The sequence below is a fragment of the Arabidopsis thaliana genome, chromosome 5 (assembly GCF_000001735.4).
Source record: "Arabidopsis thaliana chromosome 5, partial sequence".
Taxonomy (NCBI): domain Eukaryota; kingdom Viridiplantae; phylum Streptophyta; class Magnoliopsida; order Brassicales; family Brassicaceae; genus Arabidopsis; species Arabidopsis thaliana.
This window is the reverse complement of record NC_003076.8, coordinates 13897334-13916891: the sequence shown is the minus strand read 5'-3', so window position 1 is coordinate 13916891 and position 19558 is coordinate 13897334. Positions and strand designations below refer to the sequence as shown.

General features: G+C 35.2%; 5 protein-coding genes, 1 long non-coding RNA gene, 1 other non-coding gene and 2 pseudogenes across 10 annotated transcripts; 4 read left to right on the top strand and 5 right to left on the bottom strand.

Annotated features, from left to right (window-relative positions):
- Nucleotides 1-86: 86 nt before the first annotated feature.
- On the top strand, nucleotides 87-5609 carry HK2 (histidine kinase 2). The gene is made up of 13 exons (NM_122966.3): nucleotides 87-824; nucleotides 922-1095; nucleotides 1201-1680; nucleotides 1761-2036; nucleotides 2121-2290; nucleotides 2396-2608; nucleotides 2702-2888; nucleotides 2960-3011; nucleotides 3090-3319; nucleotides 3414-3512; nucleotides 3599-4239; nucleotides 4326-4814; nucleotides 4900-5609. The coding sequence occupies exons 1-13, from the start codon at nucleotides 555-557 to the stop codon at nucleotides 5147-5149; spliced, it is 3531 nt and encodes a 1176-aa protein (NP_568532.1). The 5' UTR covers nucleotides 87-554; the 3' UTR covers nucleotides 5150-5609.
- Nucleotides 5610-5666: 57 nt separating this feature from the next.
- Nucleotides 5667-6580, top strand: AT5G35740 (Carbohydrate-binding X8 domain superfamily protein). Its single transcript, NM_122965.3, has 3 exons — nucleotides 5667-5866; nucleotides 5946-6200; nucleotides 6286-6580. The coding sequence occupies exons 1-3, from the start codon at nucleotides 5797-5799 to the stop codon at nucleotides 6318-6320; spliced, it is 360 nt and encodes a 119-aa protein (NP_198423.1). The 5' UTR covers nucleotides 5667-5796; the 3' UTR covers nucleotides 6321-6580.
- A 623-nt stretch (nucleotides 6581-7203) lies between these two features.
- On the bottom strand, nucleotides 7204-7521 carry AT5G35738 (annotated as a pseudogene). The gene has a single exon.
- Nucleotides 7522-8300: 779 nt separating this feature from the next.
- Nucleotides 8301-8567, bottom strand: AT5G05275. Its single transcript, NR_142823.1, has one exon. It is a non-coding gene; the product is annotated as an other RNA (long non-coding RNA).
- Nucleotides 8338-8536, top strand: AT5G05295. Its single transcript, NR_142824.1, has one exon. It is a non-coding gene; the product is annotated as an other RNA (non-coding RNA).
- A 789-nt stretch (nucleotides 8568-9356) lies between the features above and the next one.
- On the bottom strand, nucleotides 9357-9728 carry AT5G35737 (Ta11-like non-LTR retrotransposon; the record flags this gene model as incomplete). Its single annotated transcript, NM_203126.1, has 1 exon — nucleotides 9357-9728. The coding sequence occupies one exon, from the start codon at nucleotides 9726-9728 to the stop codon at nucleotides 9357-9359; it is 372 nt and encodes a 123-aa protein (NP_974855.1).
- A 365-nt stretch (nucleotides 9729-10093) lies between these two features.
- AT5G35736 lies at nucleotides 10094-11056 on the bottom strand (annotated as a pseudogene; the record flags this gene model as incomplete). The annotated part of the gene is made up of 1 exon: nucleotides 10094-11056.
- A 2617-nt stretch (nucleotides 11057-13673) lies between these two features.
- Nucleotides 13674-16197, top strand: AT5G35735 (Auxin-responsive family protein). The gene is made up of 2 exons (NM_122964.3): nucleotides 13674-14584; nucleotides 15392-16197. Exons 1-2 carry the CDS (start codon nucleotides 13958-13960, stop codon nucleotides 15977-15979), a joined length of 1215 nt encoding a protein of 404 aa, NP_568531.1. The 5' UTR covers nucleotides 13674-13957; the 3' UTR covers nucleotides 15980-16197.
- Nucleotides 16198-17804: 1607 nt separating this feature from the next.
- On the bottom strand, nucleotides 17805-19114 carry AT5G35732 (uncharacterized protein). 2 transcript variants are annotated; one of them, NM_001344114.1, is made up of 2 exons: nucleotides 18665-19114; nucleotides 17805-18003 (listed from the first exon to the last, which is right to left on the bottom strand). In NM_001344114.1, exons 1-2 carry the CDS (start codon nucleotides 18929-18931, stop codon nucleotides 17965-17967), a joined length of 306 nt encoding a protein of 101 aa, NP_001330103.1. In that variant the 5' UTR covers nucleotides 18932-19114; the 3' UTR covers nucleotides 17805-17964. The 2 variants fall into 2 exon arrangements, with proteins under 2 accessions (NP_001330103.1, NP_974854.1); NM_203125.3 differs by lacking the exon at nucleotides 17805-18003 and having other exon boundaries at nucleotides 18404-19114.
- Between the last annotated feature and the right edge of the window lie 444 nt (nucleotides 19115-19558).

The following is a 19558-nucleotide window of genomic DNA, read 5'->3' as shown; positions in this document are numbered from 1 at the left end:
TAATCATGGACCCAAAAACCTCAGTTTTTAAAAATGTTTATTCACCAAAAGACAAAAACAATAATAATAATCAAAAGTAGAGTAAAAGAAGAGAGAAGTGACATTCTTTTTCTTTAGCTCATAATTTCTCTAACAAATGCTTCTTTTATCCAAACTCTGATCATTGAGTCCAGTTGGGTAATGAGAGACACCAGCTGGGTTTCTTTTGTTTAAGCTCACAAACATCTAAAACAGAGAAAGCTTTGTCATTTTTCTTTACCCTGAAACCATGAAAGAAGATAAAGCTTTGTCCTTTTTCTCTTTTCCGTTTCTTTACTCTCAACAATGTCTTCTTTCTCCCATTGCAACAACCACTGGGTTTGGTTCATCTTGTCCTCTTGCGTCTTAAGTAAGAAAAAAGAAAAAAGCTTTGCGTTTGGGACTATGTCACAGCTTCTTGTTCTTCTTGTGGATGGTTTCAAGAACTCAACTATGAGATTGTTGTTGATAGAGTTTTAGTTTTGGGTTTGAAGAGATCTGAATTTCTTCAGCTGAATCTGAGATTAGGAGTCGAAATGTCTATAACTTGTGAGCTCTTGAATCTTACTTCAAAGAAAGCTAAGAAGTCGTCGAGCAGTGACAAGAAATGGCTAAAGAAGCCTCTCTTCTTCCTGATTTTGTGTGGCTCTTTGGTAATTGTTTTGGTTATGTTCTTACGGTTAGGTAGAAGTCAGAAGGAGGAGACAGATTCTTGTAATGGAGAAGAGAAAGTGTTGTATAGACATCAAAATGTCACAAGAAGTGAGATTCATGATTTGGTCTCTTTGTTCTCTGATTCAGATCAGGTAATTGCATGAATTGACTTGTATTTGTTGAAATTGAGCTTTTGAATACGCACCAGATTTGCCTTAAAGTGTAACAGTTTCTCTGTATTTGTTGTAGGTAACATCCTTTGAATGTCATAAGGAATCAAGCCCTGGAATGTGGACAAACTATGGTATTACATGTTCCCTGAGTGTGCGTTCTGATAAACAAGAGACTAGAGGGCTTCCCTGGAATCTTGGCTTAGGACATTCTATCTCATCAACATCTTGTATGTGTGGTAATCTTGAACCGGTAAGATAATATTCGATTCGACAACATGTGAAGGAAATGCTTTAAGATTTGGTGTTTAGCTAGTTCTCACAAAAGTTTATTGTGAATGTGTTTGGTTATGAGTAGATTTTACAGCAACCTGAAAACCTTGAGGAAGAAAACCATGAAGAAGGGCTGGAGCAGGGTTTGTCATCGTATTTAAGAAATGCATGGTGGTGTCTAATCCTTGGTGTGTTAGTGTGCCATAAGATTTATGTATCTCATTCTAAAGCACGAGGTGAGAGGAAAGAGAAAGTACATCTGCAAGAGGCTTTAGCTCCAAAGAAGCAGCAACAACGTGCTCAGACTTCTTCTAGAGGGGCTGGAAGATGGAGGAAGAATATCCTTCTCCTTGGTATTTTAGGAGGAGTTTCCTTCTCTGTTTGGTGGTTTTGGGACACTAATGAGGAGATCATAATGAAAAGGAGGGAGACTTTGGCAAACATGTGTGACGAACGAGCACGTGTTTTACAAGATCAGTTCAATGTTAGCTTGAACCATGTTCATGCCTTGTCTATTCTTGTATCTACATTTCATCATGGTAAAATCCCATCTGCCATTGATCAGGTGATGTTTTTTTCTTACTGCTAAATACATTTTGTGTCTCAAGTTTATGTTTAAATCATCAACTTCTGTTACATTTACAGAGAACATTTGAAGAATATACTGAGAGAACAAACTTTGAGAGGCCACTTACTAGTGGTGTAGCGTATGCTTTGAAAGTCCCACACTCAGAAAGAGAGAAATTTGAAAAGGAGCATGGATGGGCAATAAAGAAAATGGAAACTGAGGACCAGACAGTTGTACAAGATTGTGTTCCTGAAAACTTTGATCCCGCACCGATTCAAGACGAATACGCGCCAGTTATATTTGCTCAAGAAACTGTTTCCCATATTGTATCGGTCGACATGATGTCTGGAGAAGTCAGTAACGTCTAAAAGTTTCTTGAACTATTTTGCCAAACCAATGTCCTTAAAAGAGAATTCAAAAGTCTAACTATTTTGCAGGAAGACCGTGAAAACATCTTACGGGCAAGGGCATCAGGAAAAGGAGTGTTAACATCTCCATTTAAGCTTCTTAAGTCAAATCATCTTGGTGTTGTGTTGACCTTTGCTGTCTATGACACGAGCCTACCGCCTGATGCTACAGAAGAACAGCGTGTTGAAGCAACTATTGGGTACTACTTCTACTTAAAATGATTCTAGGACTGAAGAAATTGAACCTATGTAACAAAGAATGATCTCTGGACCAGAAAATATTAATAAGATACACTTAAAAACAGGTACCTTGGTGCATCATATGATATGCCATCGCTGGTGGAGAAACTTCTTCACCAACTTGCCAGCAAACAGACAATTGCTGTGGATGTTTACGACACAACTAACACTTCAGGTCTAATAAAAATGTATGGCTCAGAAATTGGGGATATAAGTGAGCAGCATATAAGTAGCCTTGATTTTGGTGATCCATCAAGGAACCATGAGATGCATTGCAGGTTAGTTAGCTCTAACTGTTATGGTACATTTTTATAAGATATGTTTCACTTCTCTGTTTTCTGAAGTATGAAAGTGGCATTTTTCATTTACAGGTTTAAGCATAAACTTCCCATTCCCTGGACAGCGATAACACCGTCGATCTTAGTTCTGGTTATTACTTTTCTTGTTGGTTATATTTTATATGAAGCCATCAACCGAATTGCGACAGTTGAAGAGGATTGTCAGAAGATGAGGGAACTCAAAGCTCGTGCTGAGGCCGCTGACATTGCAAAGTCACAGGTGATCTTTGTGAATCATATAGTCTCAAAAGCTTTACTTGTTTTTTCACTGAAATGCTTCTTATTTTGCAGTTCCTAGCAACTGTTTCTCATGAGATACGGACTCCGATGAATGGAGTTTTAGGTACTTTTTCTACTTATCCTTGGTCAATATTGCATGTTCTCTTAAAATCAGCTGAAACGTTTAAGCATTTTGTTACAGGAATGCTGAAAATGCTGATGGACACCGATCTTGATGCGAAGCAGATGGACTATGCGCAAACTGCTCATGGCAGTGGGAAGGATCTTACATCACTAATAAATGAGGTTCTTGATCAGGCAAAGATTGAATCCGGAAGGCTCGAGCTTGAAAATGTGCCTTTTGATATGCGTTTTATTCTTGATAATGTTTCATCTCTCCTCTCTGGCAAGGCAAATGAAAAAGGAATTGAGGTATAATTATAAACTGCATGACCTTCTACTTTCTTAATGTTTTCATATGGCAAACAAATTCCATATGTAATGAAATGTTGACTTCTTGTTACAGTTGGCCGTTTATGTTTCTAGTCAAGTTCCTGATGTTGTAGTCGGTGATCCGAGTCGGTTCCGGCAGATCATTACAAACCTGGTTGGAAACTCAATCAAAGTAATTTACTCCTTACTTCTTACAGAACAACAGGCTTCACGAATCTCTACTATTACAGTACTCATTTGTTATTTACTTAATAACAGTTCACACAGGAAAGGGGACACATATTTATCTCAGTGCACCTTGCAGATGAGGTAAAGGAGCCTCTTACTATTGAAGACGCAGTGCTAAAACAGCGACTAGCTTTAGGATGCAGCGAGTCCGGTGAGACAGTTAGCGGGTTTCCTGCGGTAAATGCATGGGGAAGCTGGAAGAATTTCAAGACATGTTACAGTACTGAGAGTCAGAATTCTGATCAAATCAAATTGCTAGTTACAGTGGAGGACACTGGAGTTGGCATACCTGTGGATGCACAAGGCCGAATCTTCACACCTTTTATGCAAGCCGACAGTTCCACATCGCGGACTTATGGTGGAACTGGCATAGGTTTGAGTATAAGCAAACGTTTGGTTGAACTCATGCAAGGAGAGATGGGGTTTGTGAGTGAGCCCGGGATAGGCAGTACTTTTTCATTTACTGGAGTTTTCGGGAAAGCAGAAACAAATACGTCGATTACTAAGCTGGAACGATTCGATCTAGCTATTCAGGAGTTTACAGGATTGAGAGCATTAGTTATTGATAACAGAAACATTAGAGCAGAGGTCACCAGGTACGAACTTCGGAGACTGGGAATATCTGCAGACATTGTTTCAAGTCTGAGAATGGCATGCACTTGTTGTATCAGGTACTTTACGTACATTAGTGTCTGTCTGTCTTTAGAGATTATAGTGAGTTCACTAAAAGCGTTTTATTGTTCTGGAATCTTTGCAGCAAATTAGAAAATTTGGCTATGATTCTAATAGACAAAGACGCCTGGAACAAGGAAGAATTTTCAGTACTTGACGAGTTGTTTACCCGAAGCAAAGTAACCTTTACAAGAGTCCCAAAGATTTTTCTTTTGGCAACTTCTGCAACTCTTACTGAGCGCAGTGAGATGAAGTCTACTGGTCTCATCGATGAGGTGGTGATAAAGCCTCTTCGGATGAGTGTCTTAATATGTTGCTTGCAAGAAACCCTTGTCAATGGCAAGAAGAGGCAACCGAACAGACAGCGAAGAAATCTTGGACACTTGCTAAGAGAAAAACAGATTCTGGTTGTGGATGATAATCTTGTGAACAGACGAGTTGCAGAAGGTGCACTTAAGAAATATGGAGCTATTGTTACATGCGTTGAGAGTGGCAAAGCTGCATTGGCAATGCTTAAGCCGCCTCATAACTTCGATGCTTGCTTCATGGATCTCCAGATGCCTGAAATGGATGGGTAGATAACTATTTTTCAATCTTATCTCTTCAGCTTGTTCATTTCTTGGATGTCGTCCTTGGTAACTTTATAATTTTTTGCGCAGATTTGAAGCGACAAGGAGAGTCCGTGAGCTGGAGAGGGAAATCAATAAGAAAATAGCTTCTGGAGAAGTTTCAGCTGAAATGTTCTGTAAATTTAGTAGTTGGCACGTCCCGATATTAGCAATGACAGCAGATGTTATTCAGGCTACTCATGAAGAATGCATGAAATGTGGAATGGATGGTTATGTATCAAAACCGTTTGAAGAGGAAGTGCTCTACACAGCGGTAGCAAGATTCTTTGAACCTTGTTAAAAGAAAAAGCCATTTCCCTTGTAGGATTATATATCAACCCGAGAGCTTTTTGACATCGGGTAGTATATCTTGAACATCCATGACCTGCAATTCAACTTGAGATCAAGGCAAGAACCAGTTCATTGTCAATTTTTCTTCACAGGTCTCTTTCAGCTTAAGACCTCGTCTGGTTGAGTGAGAAAAACTGCGAAAACCGATCTTTCTCTTTGTATAGACACTTTGTCTTCATTGATCTCTGCCTGTGTGTATAGTAGATTCCTAGGGTATAGCTCCATTATATTCATTTTATATATATATAAACCCAAACTCTGTCCTCTTAACTATGAAACAGCTTGTATATTGTGTAGTAATAGTAATGGCTCTTGATTACATGATAGGAAGCGTATAAATGACAGTGTGTTCTGAAAAGCTTCCAGAAGCAGAACAAAATCTTCCTCAAAAGTCAAAACCAATGCAGATCTGGCACATGATTGCATCTGAAGCAAACCAAGATTCCCTAGTCATAGATCTTGAACTTTTGGACTAATGATTCTTTCTAACTAGTATAAAGGGTATCAAGTTGCACTCATTTCCTTAGCTCCCAAACTTCCTAACTAGATAGATCAGATCTGGATCTCTCTGCACCACTCATTGCCTTCTCTAGAAACATGTCAACTTTCTTGATAAGGATACTTCTTCCTTTGCTTATCATAGCAATGACTCTTCCTCGACGTTCAGGTAAAAACACCACTGCAATGTTCATACTATGTCCCTTTTTTGGCCTTATGCAGATGTATGTGAGTGTATGTTTAAGCAGAGGCAGAGTCGGAACAATGGTGCATAGCGGATGAACAAACGCCAGACGATGAGTTGCAAGCAGCCTTAGACTGGGCTTGCGGAAAAGGTGGAGCAGACTGCAGCAAAATGCAGCAGGAAAACCAGCCTTGCTTCTTGCCTAACACAATCAGAGATCATGCCTCCTTTGCTTTCAACAGTTACTACCAAACTTATAAAAACAAAGGTGGTTCTTGTTACTTCAAAGGAGCTGCCATGATCACTGAGCTTGACCCCAGTAAGCTTTCTCCTCTCTCTCTTTCTCCCTTGAATCTTAGTAGATAGTGAACCATCTGTTTCTGATCCAGCTATGATTGTGACAGGCCATGGTTCTTGCCAGTATGAGTATAACCCCTGATTCAAACGACACAGCAAAGACAAGATACAGCAAGATGAAAAGCTATGATTTTGCATTTATACGTTTTCTCTATGTAATGTTTTCATTCCAAAGCAGTATCCATGTACTGTTCTCCCATTACACTCCAGTCTGAGATAAAAATTTCTTCAACAACCTGCTTTTACTGTGCATTGAGATTTTCTACAGTATCGAATATACATCAATCTGGTACTATTGCTCAATCTAGAGTACTTAACATGTAGTCACAGACTCGCAGTAATAGGCTGATTCCATTTCTGTTTAGAATACGTTGTTATCACACAGTGCTACCATATAACAACATTGGTTCATTCTGTTCATGGAAGTGAAAGAACAAGTGTCTCCATGAATGTAATGGAAATACATACTTGAATCAAGTCATATACAGTATAGGAGCTATCGATATACTACAGAGATCCATCAACATCAACTTTGTCTTTACAAGTTCTCCTCTTATTTAAATCCACCTAATGTAGGTGGCTATATAATAATGGACTAACTAAACTGGTGCGGCCAAAACAATTAACTATACAGTCAACTAATAATTTACCCTGCCCTTGTACTAATCTATGTTAATAAGCCTTAAACCTGCAACAAAATGTTTAGCGTTGTACAGACACTGTTCTCACCGCATTCTCCTGACAAGCTATGCTTTGGTGTTCTGATTGTGGCATGTCCTGATTGGCAGCTAGGTCTTTGGTTTCATCTGATTCTCCTATTATTTACTCCAAAGATTTGGCATCAGTCTTTGTTTGCCTGATTTTCCATATTGAAGCGCCACTGTCATCATCAAGTTGGCCTTTTGTAATGGTCAAAAGGGCTAAACTCTGTGGAGTCGCATTGGCATCTTCTGCTATACAACTCAGATCTTTGTTCTTAACTTCATCAATTCCTTGCTTCAGTATCTTCTAGTGAGCAAATGTCCTTCCTGGGGGCATATCATGGTCATGTTTTCCCTCGTATGTCGTTATAAGCAACTTCGCATCACAAGATGACCTTTCTACCTGTTTCTTGACCGCACATCCAGAACTTGAACATCTATAGTAACTCCTGATTCAGCAGTTACATTCTCACGGATAAAAGAGTTGTTCCCTATTGAACCAGACTGCAAAGGTAAGCCAGTACTTTCTCAAGAGTTGTTAATGCTTTTTCAGATTCCTCGGAAGTAATATCTACATCACACACCGCTTGAAGCTCCTTGAAGTCTGCGAATTTAGAATCTAGAATCTCATTGACAAACCTCATTGATGAAGTTCTTTGACTCAACAGTTTTTAGTTCCCGTTCCAGCCTCTACATTATCAGTGACAGCATCATCTTTTTCAGTCCCGCTTGAAGAAGCTGGTTTAAACTCATATGTAGGAAGTTCTTCTATTGCAGCCATATCAATCAACCAATTCAACGTGATCTCAAAGCCAGCAAGAATCGCATTCACTCCACGTTAATTTAGCTGCCAATGCCTAGAACAGTCGAAACAAACAAGAAAATATTACTTCTGCCAAAACCTGTAACCAAAAAAAAAAGCAACAATGTAAACCAAACAAATACAAACAAGAATTTTTAATTGATGTAAAGCAATGATTCAAGAATAACAAACTCTTCAGTAGAACAACTGAGAAACCTAAGGGCATAACAGAATACTTTAAATCCTAAGTAAAGCAACCAAAGTAAGAAAGGCAACAGGTTCTTGCTTTGGAGAGCCTTCACATTCTACCTATAACTAGGATGATCAATGAGTGGCGATTCAACCTTGAGGCCAGCTCTGGATCCACCACAATCTCAAGTTTGAACCTTTACATAAAAGATTCATACAATATACCTCAAAAATTCTGTTTTAGGCGAGTGTTGTAGTATCACTGATCACTCATGAAAAGGATCTAACTTTCTACTTAGATTTCATTGATATAGGTTAAAAAAAAACTATTCTTTCGAAATCATAAGAAAATTGGTAACTTGCTTCCATTTCCAGGTGCGAAAGTCAAAGGATTAGTACTCGAACGACGAGAGGGAAGGGAATTGAATTACTTGTACAAGAATGCATCGATATGATCATCCAACAGAACAAACTTGGGATTGGGAGCGGAAATGGAGACAAGCACAATTTGGATCCAACACAACGCAACAGATTGGTCGGAGTTAGAGAGACTCTCGAGTCTGGCTGAAAAAGTGTAGTGAGAGATGATTAGGTGCTACGCGGCCCACTGAGGCGATATGTATGTAGGCCAAGTCCAATAATGAAGTCAATCTTTCAATTTGATATTTACATTTTTTTTAAACTAATTAGAAATTTTTTAATAAAGAAATTGTATAAATTAAGTTTTCTTATTAAACCCTATAAAGAATGAGTATAGTTGTTTAATTTTAAAATAGTAAAATTCTATGAATCGATAAATTTATTTATCAATTGTTGATTGGAGTATATATAACCCTTTTTTCTTTACTAAAGAATTGTATAATTTAATTTTTAATATTACAATCCTAAAAAGAATGAGTATATCTATTTTAATTTTAAAAAAATAAAGTTCGATGAATTGATAGATTATTTATCAATTGTTGATTGGAATATATATATAACCCTTTTCTTTTTTTCTTTTTTCTAAATATTATTTTGTCGAACAAAGAGCGATTATATATTTACTATTAAACTATTGTTGCAAGTTGCAACCATTGCGAATTTTTTTTTATTTCTAGTAAGTGTTATCCTTTTTATTACCAATCAACAGTGAAACCATCTACTTTCAGGACTTTACACTCATATGTAATATACAACATCAGATTATCTTCAGAAAGAGTCATCTATGTTGCAAACCAAACTACAAGGGAAACTAAAGTAGAACATTATACCCTATTACAAAAAGCTGCAGGTATGTCATTATTCAAAAAGGAATACCATTATTATACCCTATTATTCAAAACTTGTGACTGCTTTCATGGATCTTAAGCAGCATATAAAACCAAAAAAAATTGACAAAATTTTCAGAGTGTTCAGCGTTTTTTTGGAGGTTTCAGAATCTCTCCACTCACAAGTCAATATTTGACAAGAACTCAAAAGCAAGATTTACCTCCCATCTCTGAGCCGTGACAAACCAACTGTTATATAACCACGGTTCCCTTTTTAGCACATACAAATGATCAACCTCAGACTGAGAGAGAAATTGAACAAAAGTTATATTAAGCACTCTTCCATAAACTCTAGAAGTCAGACCCCATGATTTTGGTAAAATAGCAATTACAGCGTTGCGGTTTTGAGAACGAGGACTAAGAGGCCTAGCAATCAAGCTAAGCCTATTCCGAGATTCAACAGTTGCATAAGCTGCATGTGCAATAAACAGAGCTGGATCCTCCCTTCCAAACTCTAAATGTTGTAACTCATCCCATAACTCATCCGCCATGATGAAGAAAAGAGAGAGGTGAAACACAAAAGGAGGTTGTGATACTAAACTAAACTTAGGACAACGCATATATATATATATATATATATATATATATATATATATATATAGTAAAAACTTGAAGAAAAATAACCTAAAAGACTCAACTAAAAAAAAAAAAAAAGTCTAAGTCAAAGAAGGATAAAGCTAGAAAATATTGAACTGAGGAAAAACAAAAAAAAAAAGACGATTAAGTAAAAATATTAATAAAAAAGCCAGAAAACAACAAAACTTATTTAACCATTAAGAGTAATGATTTCAAAAGATAGAATTCTAAAAAGAAACTTGATCTCTAAAACTATAAAGGACAAAAACGAAAATCTAATCATACCCTCCTTGTATAAAACCCATTTCTTCATCAAAGAGCAACTTCAGCCAACGTGGAGCTCCCCGAGCGACATAAGACTGACATCTAAAACCAATTATCACACTCTTAGCAATTTCAAAAGCACCCCTATTGCAATGAGGCGGTTCTATCAAAAGATACATGTGAGGTTTATCGTTAGTGAAACTTAACAATTCAGCAATGTGACCTATTAACGCATGTCATTCCTTTGGTTTATGCAAATCTTGGATGAATTTAGATGATAAAAATCCAAAAGTAACATTCTGCAAATAATGCTCATTTTATAGAAAGTAAAGCCCATTCACAACTTCTGAATTTAGCATCAAATATCGAGTATACTTGAGTAAAGGATCGTATACTATGTAGTAAGACAGAGCCATGAGAGTTCCTTACTACCCAAGAAGCTCCTGAAATATGTTGTTGCTTGGACCAAGCAAAACCAATGTTGCACTTTAAATCCCCATGTTTCAGAGGACTCCATTTTTACAGACATGTACCATCCGGTTTGAAAGATAGCCCCAAATTCTGTTGAATCAAAAATCACTCATGACAGTCTTCATACACTTTGGTAATTATACTCACTAAGCATGCACCCTTAAAGAGGTTCTTGTTTATGTTTTTCCATAGAGCCCATAGGACCCAAGGGCTAATATCTTTTATATGAGGAGTCAAACATGGATTCTTTGACATATCAAGCATATAACACATATTTGTAAAAATTGAACTTCTAAAACCATTCGAAGGAGAGGGAATCAGAGAAAGAGCCCAAATTTGTCTAGCCAAAAGACACTGAAACATTATATAATTGATTGTTTCTTTTTCTTTACCACACATTAGACATCCATCTGCAGTATTAATCTTCCTAAGTGGATCTTCCATAGCAACCGCTCTATTTAATAACCTCCATAAAAAAAAAAAAAATTTGGAACAATTTGTAGATTCCGTAACTATTGCGAATTAGTAAATGATATTTTTTTCTAACAACATTCTCAACAATGCATCATACACATAATTCATAAACAATGTTTGTGTTAAACCAATTTAATATTAAAATAAATATAGTAATAGTACAATTAAATATGTTAAATTAAATAATAAATATATCATTAACCTATAAATTAGAAGTTGAAGAGCTTACATTAATTATTCTATAGACACATGACAAATAATAAAATAATGATGTGTCAATTATATGGAGAGAGTTGATCAACTTTCGTATATATAATTTGTTTGCATGTGGCTTTTTATTATTGTAAATTAATTTGTTGACAACATCGGCCTATGGCTTCATACGGAAAATAATTTAGTAAATATAAATACAGATGAAATTAAACAATTACTGCCTAAAAACATGTCTTTTGACTGGAGCAAACTAATTTCTTTACCTCACAGGTGATCTGTTTTTCAGGTTGACTTGGACTAAGTTTTCTTGAGTTCATTTATGGGTCACCAAACCCTATCGAGAGAACAAAGTCTTGCACTGAGAGGTAATATGTTTGAATGCATATAGACGGCAGCATTGACACGTACGGTACTGCACGCGTTTCTTAGTCGAATCACCACCTTTTGTCTTTTGGTTTATTTTGTCAAAACCTTTGTTTTAGTTTTTTAATTGGTGTGAAGCGATCGTTATTTTCGGTGAAGAAGAACTTTTCTTCCCTACGTTTGAATCTTTACATTACAAATAAGGGTTTGGTGAAGCGTTGACTCTCAAGGTCTTTTAACTTATTCTATACAAGATTTTTACTATTCTTTTTGATTTGTAATGTGAATTTTTAAGTATTATGTAATGCGGATGAGAAGTATAGTGATTTGGCTATATTTTTTTTTTTTAATATAATGTTAAGTTATATTCAACAAAAAAATATAGTTTTTATAATTAGTGAGGTTTGGTAATTGGCTTAAATTACGTAAATATATTGGGATATGGAGATTTAAGTATATTATTTACATTTAACTTTATCTTAGATTAGAAAATCTCATCTCTATATAAAAAAATATAATTTATAATTTTATTTTTATGAAAGTCTATTATAATTCTTCCTAAACACTTATGTATTCTTTATTCTCATCAAATTTATCAAAATATGTTTAAAAATGAATAATGATTTGAGGAAATTTATTTTAAAAGAAAGCCTTTATTAAAAAAAGTGAGTCATATACATATATAAGAGAAGGTACAAAAAAAAAGATTATTTAGCTTAACGTGAAGTTAAACCTTCTAGAATGCTTTTTTTGGGTGGGTCTCAAACTCTCAATGGTGGGATCATATTAATCTTCATGGCCACGGTGTTTTTGCGTATATTTGACGGCGTCGTTTCGTACACTTCGTGTTTGGTCCATACGAAAGTGCTTTCCATCTTCCTTGGGACATTTTCTCCTATTATCATGTGTGTAAATGTCTCCTTTTCGATTTAGTCACTTGTCCCAAAAGTTTTGAAGAAAATAACATCATTTGTGTTTCTTTTTTAGTGTTCTCTTTAAAATGATTGAACTGTCTAATAGATTAATTTTCGATTTAATAAAATTAACTGATCGCCAAAAGCAAAGAACTATCAATTTACGTGATTGGAAATTACGTTAAAGGAGACTGACTCATTTCAACTATTTTCATTTTGGAATATATTACAGAGAACTAAAGACCACATGTGAACGCATAGAGTATTGCGAGAGATTTGACTATCTTTTTCTCCAAATCTTTAGTTTTTGTCAAAGAAACATAAAATCATATACTAATGTAATCTTTATTTAATTTACCCTCCAGAAAATCAGTAGACAGACATGTGAATGTGATTATGTCGTGATTACTAACTAATCTACCTAATCCACCGTAATTATATACTAATTAAAACTGTATTACTGTTTAACATTTCTCTTTTGTGTTTCTTTTCTTTGAGAATATAATTGACCGCGTCAACATTTCATTTGTTCTTTTCATAACCTTGAAGATTTGTCATATTAACGATTAAAAAATCTAATATAGAATTGTGTAGTACGTATAAGACTTCTTATTGCATATAGAACTTCCCACCATTAGTACATAACAAATATTAAATAGGTAGAGCTATTAAAACGTTTCTAAAACTAACATTAATCAGAATCAAACATTTACAATATTTTAGAAACTCATGCAATACAAAGTGAGCCGCCCCATGTGGTTTTAAATATTAACCTTAATGTCCTTATACCGATTACAACCTTAAAAATGTCACAAGTTGTAACATATAAAAAGAAAAAAATGTTAAAAAAAATCCCAAACTTTAAAATTTGAGACAATTTAGTCTTGAATTTCACAAAAGACAAATAAATCGTAAAATTTTTGTTGAGTTTCGAAATAAATGACAAATTTATTGTTGTTATTTGAGTTATGTGATTAAATATGTTAACAAAAACTTTTTACGGCGTTAATGTCTCGTTTATTTACTCTGTTAAACCAAAACGACGTCGTTTACTTCAAAATTAAATCATCTTAAATTTAAAAATTCGTGATTTTTTTGACATTTTTTTCTATATAGAACTGATTTCTTCTCTTTTATTTATTCTATAACGTAGTGACTTTTGTTTTACTAAAAAAGAAGTTTTTTAAAAAACTTTATCATATTATAATTATGTTATTAAATAAATTAAATAAAAAAAAACTTTAAATTTGACAAATTTGAGTGTTACGCTTACGTCATATTGTGAAAAAGAGAAAGGTACAAAATGGGCAAAAATAGTCAACAAAGAACAGCTTCTCCGACTTTCGTAGCCTTTAAAAAAGCATCCGCGTTTGCTTTTCTATAAATATCTTCGAAACCCCATTACTCTCAAATCCAACCAACCTTTCAAAACAGAACACGAAGACATGGACCGAACACAATCTCCAAAGACAGCTCTGTTCGCCGTGTTGGCAACACTCCTTGTCTTAACCGTGAACGGCCAGTCACTTTGTAACACACACAGGTTCACCAATAACCTCGCCTTCGCAGATTGCTCTGACCTCTCGGCCTTAGGCTCTTTCCTTCACTGGACCTACAATGAACAAAACGGTACCGTCTCAATCGCCTATCGCCACCCTGGAACCTCTGCTTCTTCTTGGGTTGCTTGGGGACTTAACCCAAGTAGTACTCAGATGGTTGGGACGCAAGCTCTCGTAGCCTTCACAAACACAACAACTAACCAATTCCAGGCCTATACCTCTTCCGTGAGTTCCTATGGTACGCGGCTTGAACGTAGTAGCCTAAGTTTCGGTGTGAGTGGCCTCTCCGCGACTCTGGTCAGTGGCGAGGTTACGATCTTTGCAACTCTTGAGTTGTCTCCGAATCTGATCACGGCCAACCAGCTTTGGCAGGTGGGACCTGTTGTCAACGGTGTTCCTGCGAGTCATCAAACCTCAGGAGATAATATGAGATCGAGTGGTAGGATTGATTTCCGGACTGGTCAGGCATCAGCTGGTGGTGGTGGTTCCGGTGACAGGCTGAGGAAGAGAAACGTAAGTCCAAGTCTTTCTCTATTAAAAATTTATACTACTACTACTTTGGCAACTTTCTAAAATTACCACAAATTTAAGCCTTATGAGAAGTTTCTTTAAAGTGAAGTAAGAGTTACTAAATCATTTGGAACCCACTTTTTTTTTTTAACATTTAGTATTCTTCTAGAATTTCTGTTCTATTGATATCTAAATATTTGATGATAATTTAAAATATATATAGTATTTTGAGAATTTTATAATAATTTATTGAAAATATCTAAAACTAGCAAATAAATGCTTTAAGAATAATAATTTTGAAATATTGTGGATGAGAAATTTTAGTTTAAATAATACTTTGTTGTCAAATGATAATTGCTTGAATAAGACAAACACATATTGACGTGTTTTGTCAACATACTGAAAGTGAAATGATGGCGTATTTAGCATTCAATTATTTTATGAATAAATAATTTAATAGAAGCACCTAGCATGTATATATTTTCATATATAGTAAAATAGTAATGTGATAATTTCTTGAAAAGCTAGTCAAATATTAACGACGCATTTGTTAGGTTTTCTTTGAAAAAGAAAGTGGACTTCTCTGTCACGGTTTCACTTTAACCAAACTCACAAATTCTGTCTCCACTTCTATAATCAAAACTATTATTTGAAAAGACTTATTTGTAGAATTGATGAAGATTCATGAAAACTATTAAACTAAAAAACTTTAGGAGCTAATTTATTAGACTATAAAATTTTATTTGTTGGAATATAAAGTTTATTACTCTATGAAAAATAAACTAAACACTGGAAACTTTATGAAAACAGACGCATGGAGTACTAAATGCGGTCAGCTGGGGAGTACTAATGCCAATGGGAGCAATGATGGCTCGGTACATGAAAGTCTTCGCCGATCCAACATGGTTCTATCTCCACATTGCCTTTCAAGTGTCGGGTTACGTCATCGGGGTAGCCGGTTGGGCCACCGGAATCAAGCTTGGTAACGACTCACCAGGCACATCTTACTCAACCCATCGTAACCTTGGAATAGCACTCTTCACATTTGCCACACTTCAAGTATTTGCTCTGCTTGTAAGGCCAAAGCCAGACCACAAATATCGAACGTACTGGAACGTGTACCATCACACCGTTGGATACACAACCATCATCCTCTCTATTGTCAACATTTTCAAAGGATTCGACATTTTGGACCCGGAGGATAAATGGCGATGGGCTTACATTGGGATCCTCATCTTTCTTGGTGCTTGTGTCCTTATTCTCGAGCCACTCACTTGGTTCATTGTTCTTCGCCGTAAGAGCCGTGGAGGTAACACAGTCGCTGCACCAACTTCGAGCAAGTACTCTAACGGCGTCAATGGTACCACCACCACTGGACCACATCACCAGGACGCCTAGTTTCACTTTTTGTTTCTACACTTGTTCTTGTTTGTTCTACTTCTACTCGATTTTGGATTCTTTTTTGATTTGATATTTTGTAGGCTCATGTATGTATTATGTATACAATTTTATTCATTGTGTTATAGATATATCGATTTATGGAGTCATTAATCTTTTATATGCGTGTTTCGTTTTTCTTCCATATGCTTCATGTTTATAGTATCATGTCCAAAGAGAAGTGTCGTATCCAACATCTGACTGGGGAACTAGAACACAGAGTATAGTTGGTCTCAATCTCGTCAAATTTTGTTTGGCTGCACTTCTTGAAACAATTTTCATCTGCTTTCTCCGATCCGAGACAGTATAGGCAGCCAAGATTAATTCCCACCAGAAGCTAGGACTTCTCCTATTGCGAAATTTCCTAACGCAAAAAAAAAAAAAGCTACCTGATTCTAGAGCTTGAGGACTTTTCTCAATAACCAAGAGTCCAAGATCCCGAGAGTACCATTATGAACATCCAAGAGTGTTTCTTTAAAACATATTTTGCAACACCCTTTACCGTCATAGGATTAAGAACAAACCGGTGTGTCATGTACAACGCCCATAGTCAACCAACCTAAGTTTTGCGAAACCAATTTGTTTGCTATGATCGTCCAACCACGAGAATATTTTCCTCTACATTATAGTCTAAGGCTTTTCAACCCATACAACAGTCGCGAGTTGTGTCAATCAAGAACAAGACTGATATATTATTCGGTCACTTTTAGTTTTAGTAATAATATCATACCTAAATTGTTACTAAAACATATATAGTTTTCAGATCCTTTGAAAATTTATACATAGTAAAAACTACGTATTTGACAAAAAGCTGGAAAATCATATATACCAGCCGTCCTAAGGATCAGTGCACTGCTACAAACTCTCCTACTAATATCGCCAGCGGAACAAAAAATGCATCATGAGTAATCTAGGATTATCCAATGAATCCGAGTCTAGTTAATAATAAATCTCCAATCCCATTCCCAAACAATAATAGAAAGCAACCAAAGCACACCACAAGCATACAAGGAATACACAACAAGTACCCCATACAGAGTACACGCAACATAAACTATCAAACATACTTAATAATACAATACTATAACATTTACGCTAACTCTCATGGTATAGATACGGAATTGATTGTTATAGATATATCGTACAACACCGGCGTTCGTAGACTTCTTCAACGTATATGTTTCTTACTTGACTGCTTTCCAGTAGATAGATTTACGTACATATCTATTTTTCCTAGATGGTTTTGTGCAAAATACAAGAAATCATCGACCCAAAATGGCGTTATTGGTACCAAGGTATATAAACAAAATAAATATATGAGTAGTAGTAGAAGTGGTATGCTTTCTTGCTATAAATATAATATAAGAAAAGTAAATTCGTTATTTATGAATCTAAAAAGAAAAAACAAATCATGATATATCAAAGTAGCAGTAGAATATATATGTACAGCATCCAAATCACTAAAGAAGGATAAAATTCAAATGAATATAAAGATAGCTTATGAAGAACATATTCCATTGATGTTACTAAGAGAGGGCAACAAAAGTTGAAAGGGGACAAATACTGAGAGTGTGACTACCATCCACTAAGGTAAGAAAAAGACAAATATTCGTTAAGAACTTGGCAAACTATTCCGTCATTGGTAGAACGGAATCTAAAATTCCTTTTTCTTGTCCAAGAAAATTTTTAAAAATAAATAAATACTTTTTACCATTTTATTTTATATTTCAACTTATAAACGTATAAAGAGATTTCGATGGATAGTACATAAATAACTACATATGACCATTCCCAAATTTTAATGTGTTCTTTAACTGGTCACCCGGTCCAATGGTTCGCATGCCATATTTTTGTTGTCGCCATATATTTTTATTCTTTTCGGATAGTATAATGTTGCAACTATGTAAACGTTGTTGTTTTACTCCGATCAGCAGACTAATTGGCACTTATTCTATATGTTTGAATTTGCACGTACCATTGCGAACCTATGGGCATGGAACATAATTAGGATTTAAAGATTGAAAGACTTAACAAAAACAATTGTGCACGTCTATACCAACAAAAAAAAAAAACCATTTTGCACACATCAAATGGCAAAACATAACTCAATTTTACCGAGAATTAGATTGAGTTTCGGCCCAAGATCACCAAGTTATATTAAAAGACCATATTTTGAATTTATTCAATTTTATTTATTTATACCAATGGTTTAGAGATTTCTGTAATTTTAACTTAAAAACTAGAAAATGGAAATACGTATTGAGAATTATTTTAAATTAAAAATGGGGGTAGGAAGTAAGAATATAGGAGAAAGAAAGTAAGAATTAGGTATTTCATGATTGATTATAGGAAAGCAAAAAAAAGTAGGCAAAAAAAAAAAAGTGGAAAAAAAAGTCTAAAAAGCTTAACTTATATGCTACAGATACATATACAAAAATAAAACCTTCATTCTACAATAATAAAATCTTCATTCTATATACACGAACAAAACTTGTTCTACATCTCATAGATTTAACACTATACAAAGGTAAGATCGAGAAGAAAATTAATTGTATTGTAGAGATAAGAAAGAAAGAAGAAAAACACAAAACTATACTATAAGTATGTTTATTACATTAAAATGGCGTATCTCATACTATCACTAACCATAAGATGGTTAACCTCCGAGATGCTACCATAATCTCCAGACACCCATAGTCCATCTGTCCCGCTAACACGGGGCACCGCAAAGCAAGAGATGATCGAGAACGGGAACCGCATGATCACGGAGTTAAACCCGTCTCGTCTTCCATTAGCTACAACTCCCGGCCCGGCGCCACTAGTCGATGAAGGTAACTCGGTATCGTCAGCTACGCGAGGGCTCTTACGAAGGTTTTGAAGGTTGCGACGGAGTACGGAAAGCATCTGCGTCATCTCTTTGTCTTTGATCTTGAGTTTTAGGAGTTTAGTTTAGTCTCTTTTGGTTGTTTCTTGTGTTGATGATATAGGCACTTTGAAGAGAGGAAACGTTATGGGCTTTGTTTTTATTTGTGTGAAAGATTGATTTGCAAGTGGGCAACTTGGAATTTGCTTTTCATTATTAGTGCTACTCTCTTTATCAATATCTAGCTATATTTTATTTTCTTTACATATAATTTTATAATATTTTTGTTTAATAACAAATGGTGGTAGGGATAAATTCCATTGTTCGCCTTCAATTATTTACTCTCACGATTAGGTGTAACAGCCTATTATATTAAAAAGTGTGATTAAGCACTTAAACCCATCCACTTTATTTAACAACCGAACAATAATGCAAAACTCAAATTATAGAGTAAAAATATCGTAACATAATTATTGGGATTATGAGACAGGGAGAGGAAAGTGAGGATGAGTGTAAAAATAATAAAAATAGAGAATGAAATGTGAAAAATGAGAACATTCATTTACTGTTAAAATTCAATATTATTATTTTTAAATTTGATATAAATGTTGTACACACATTCTAAAATGAGAGAAAAATGTTGTTTAATCCCTTAACTTTCAAAAAGTGGTCATTCA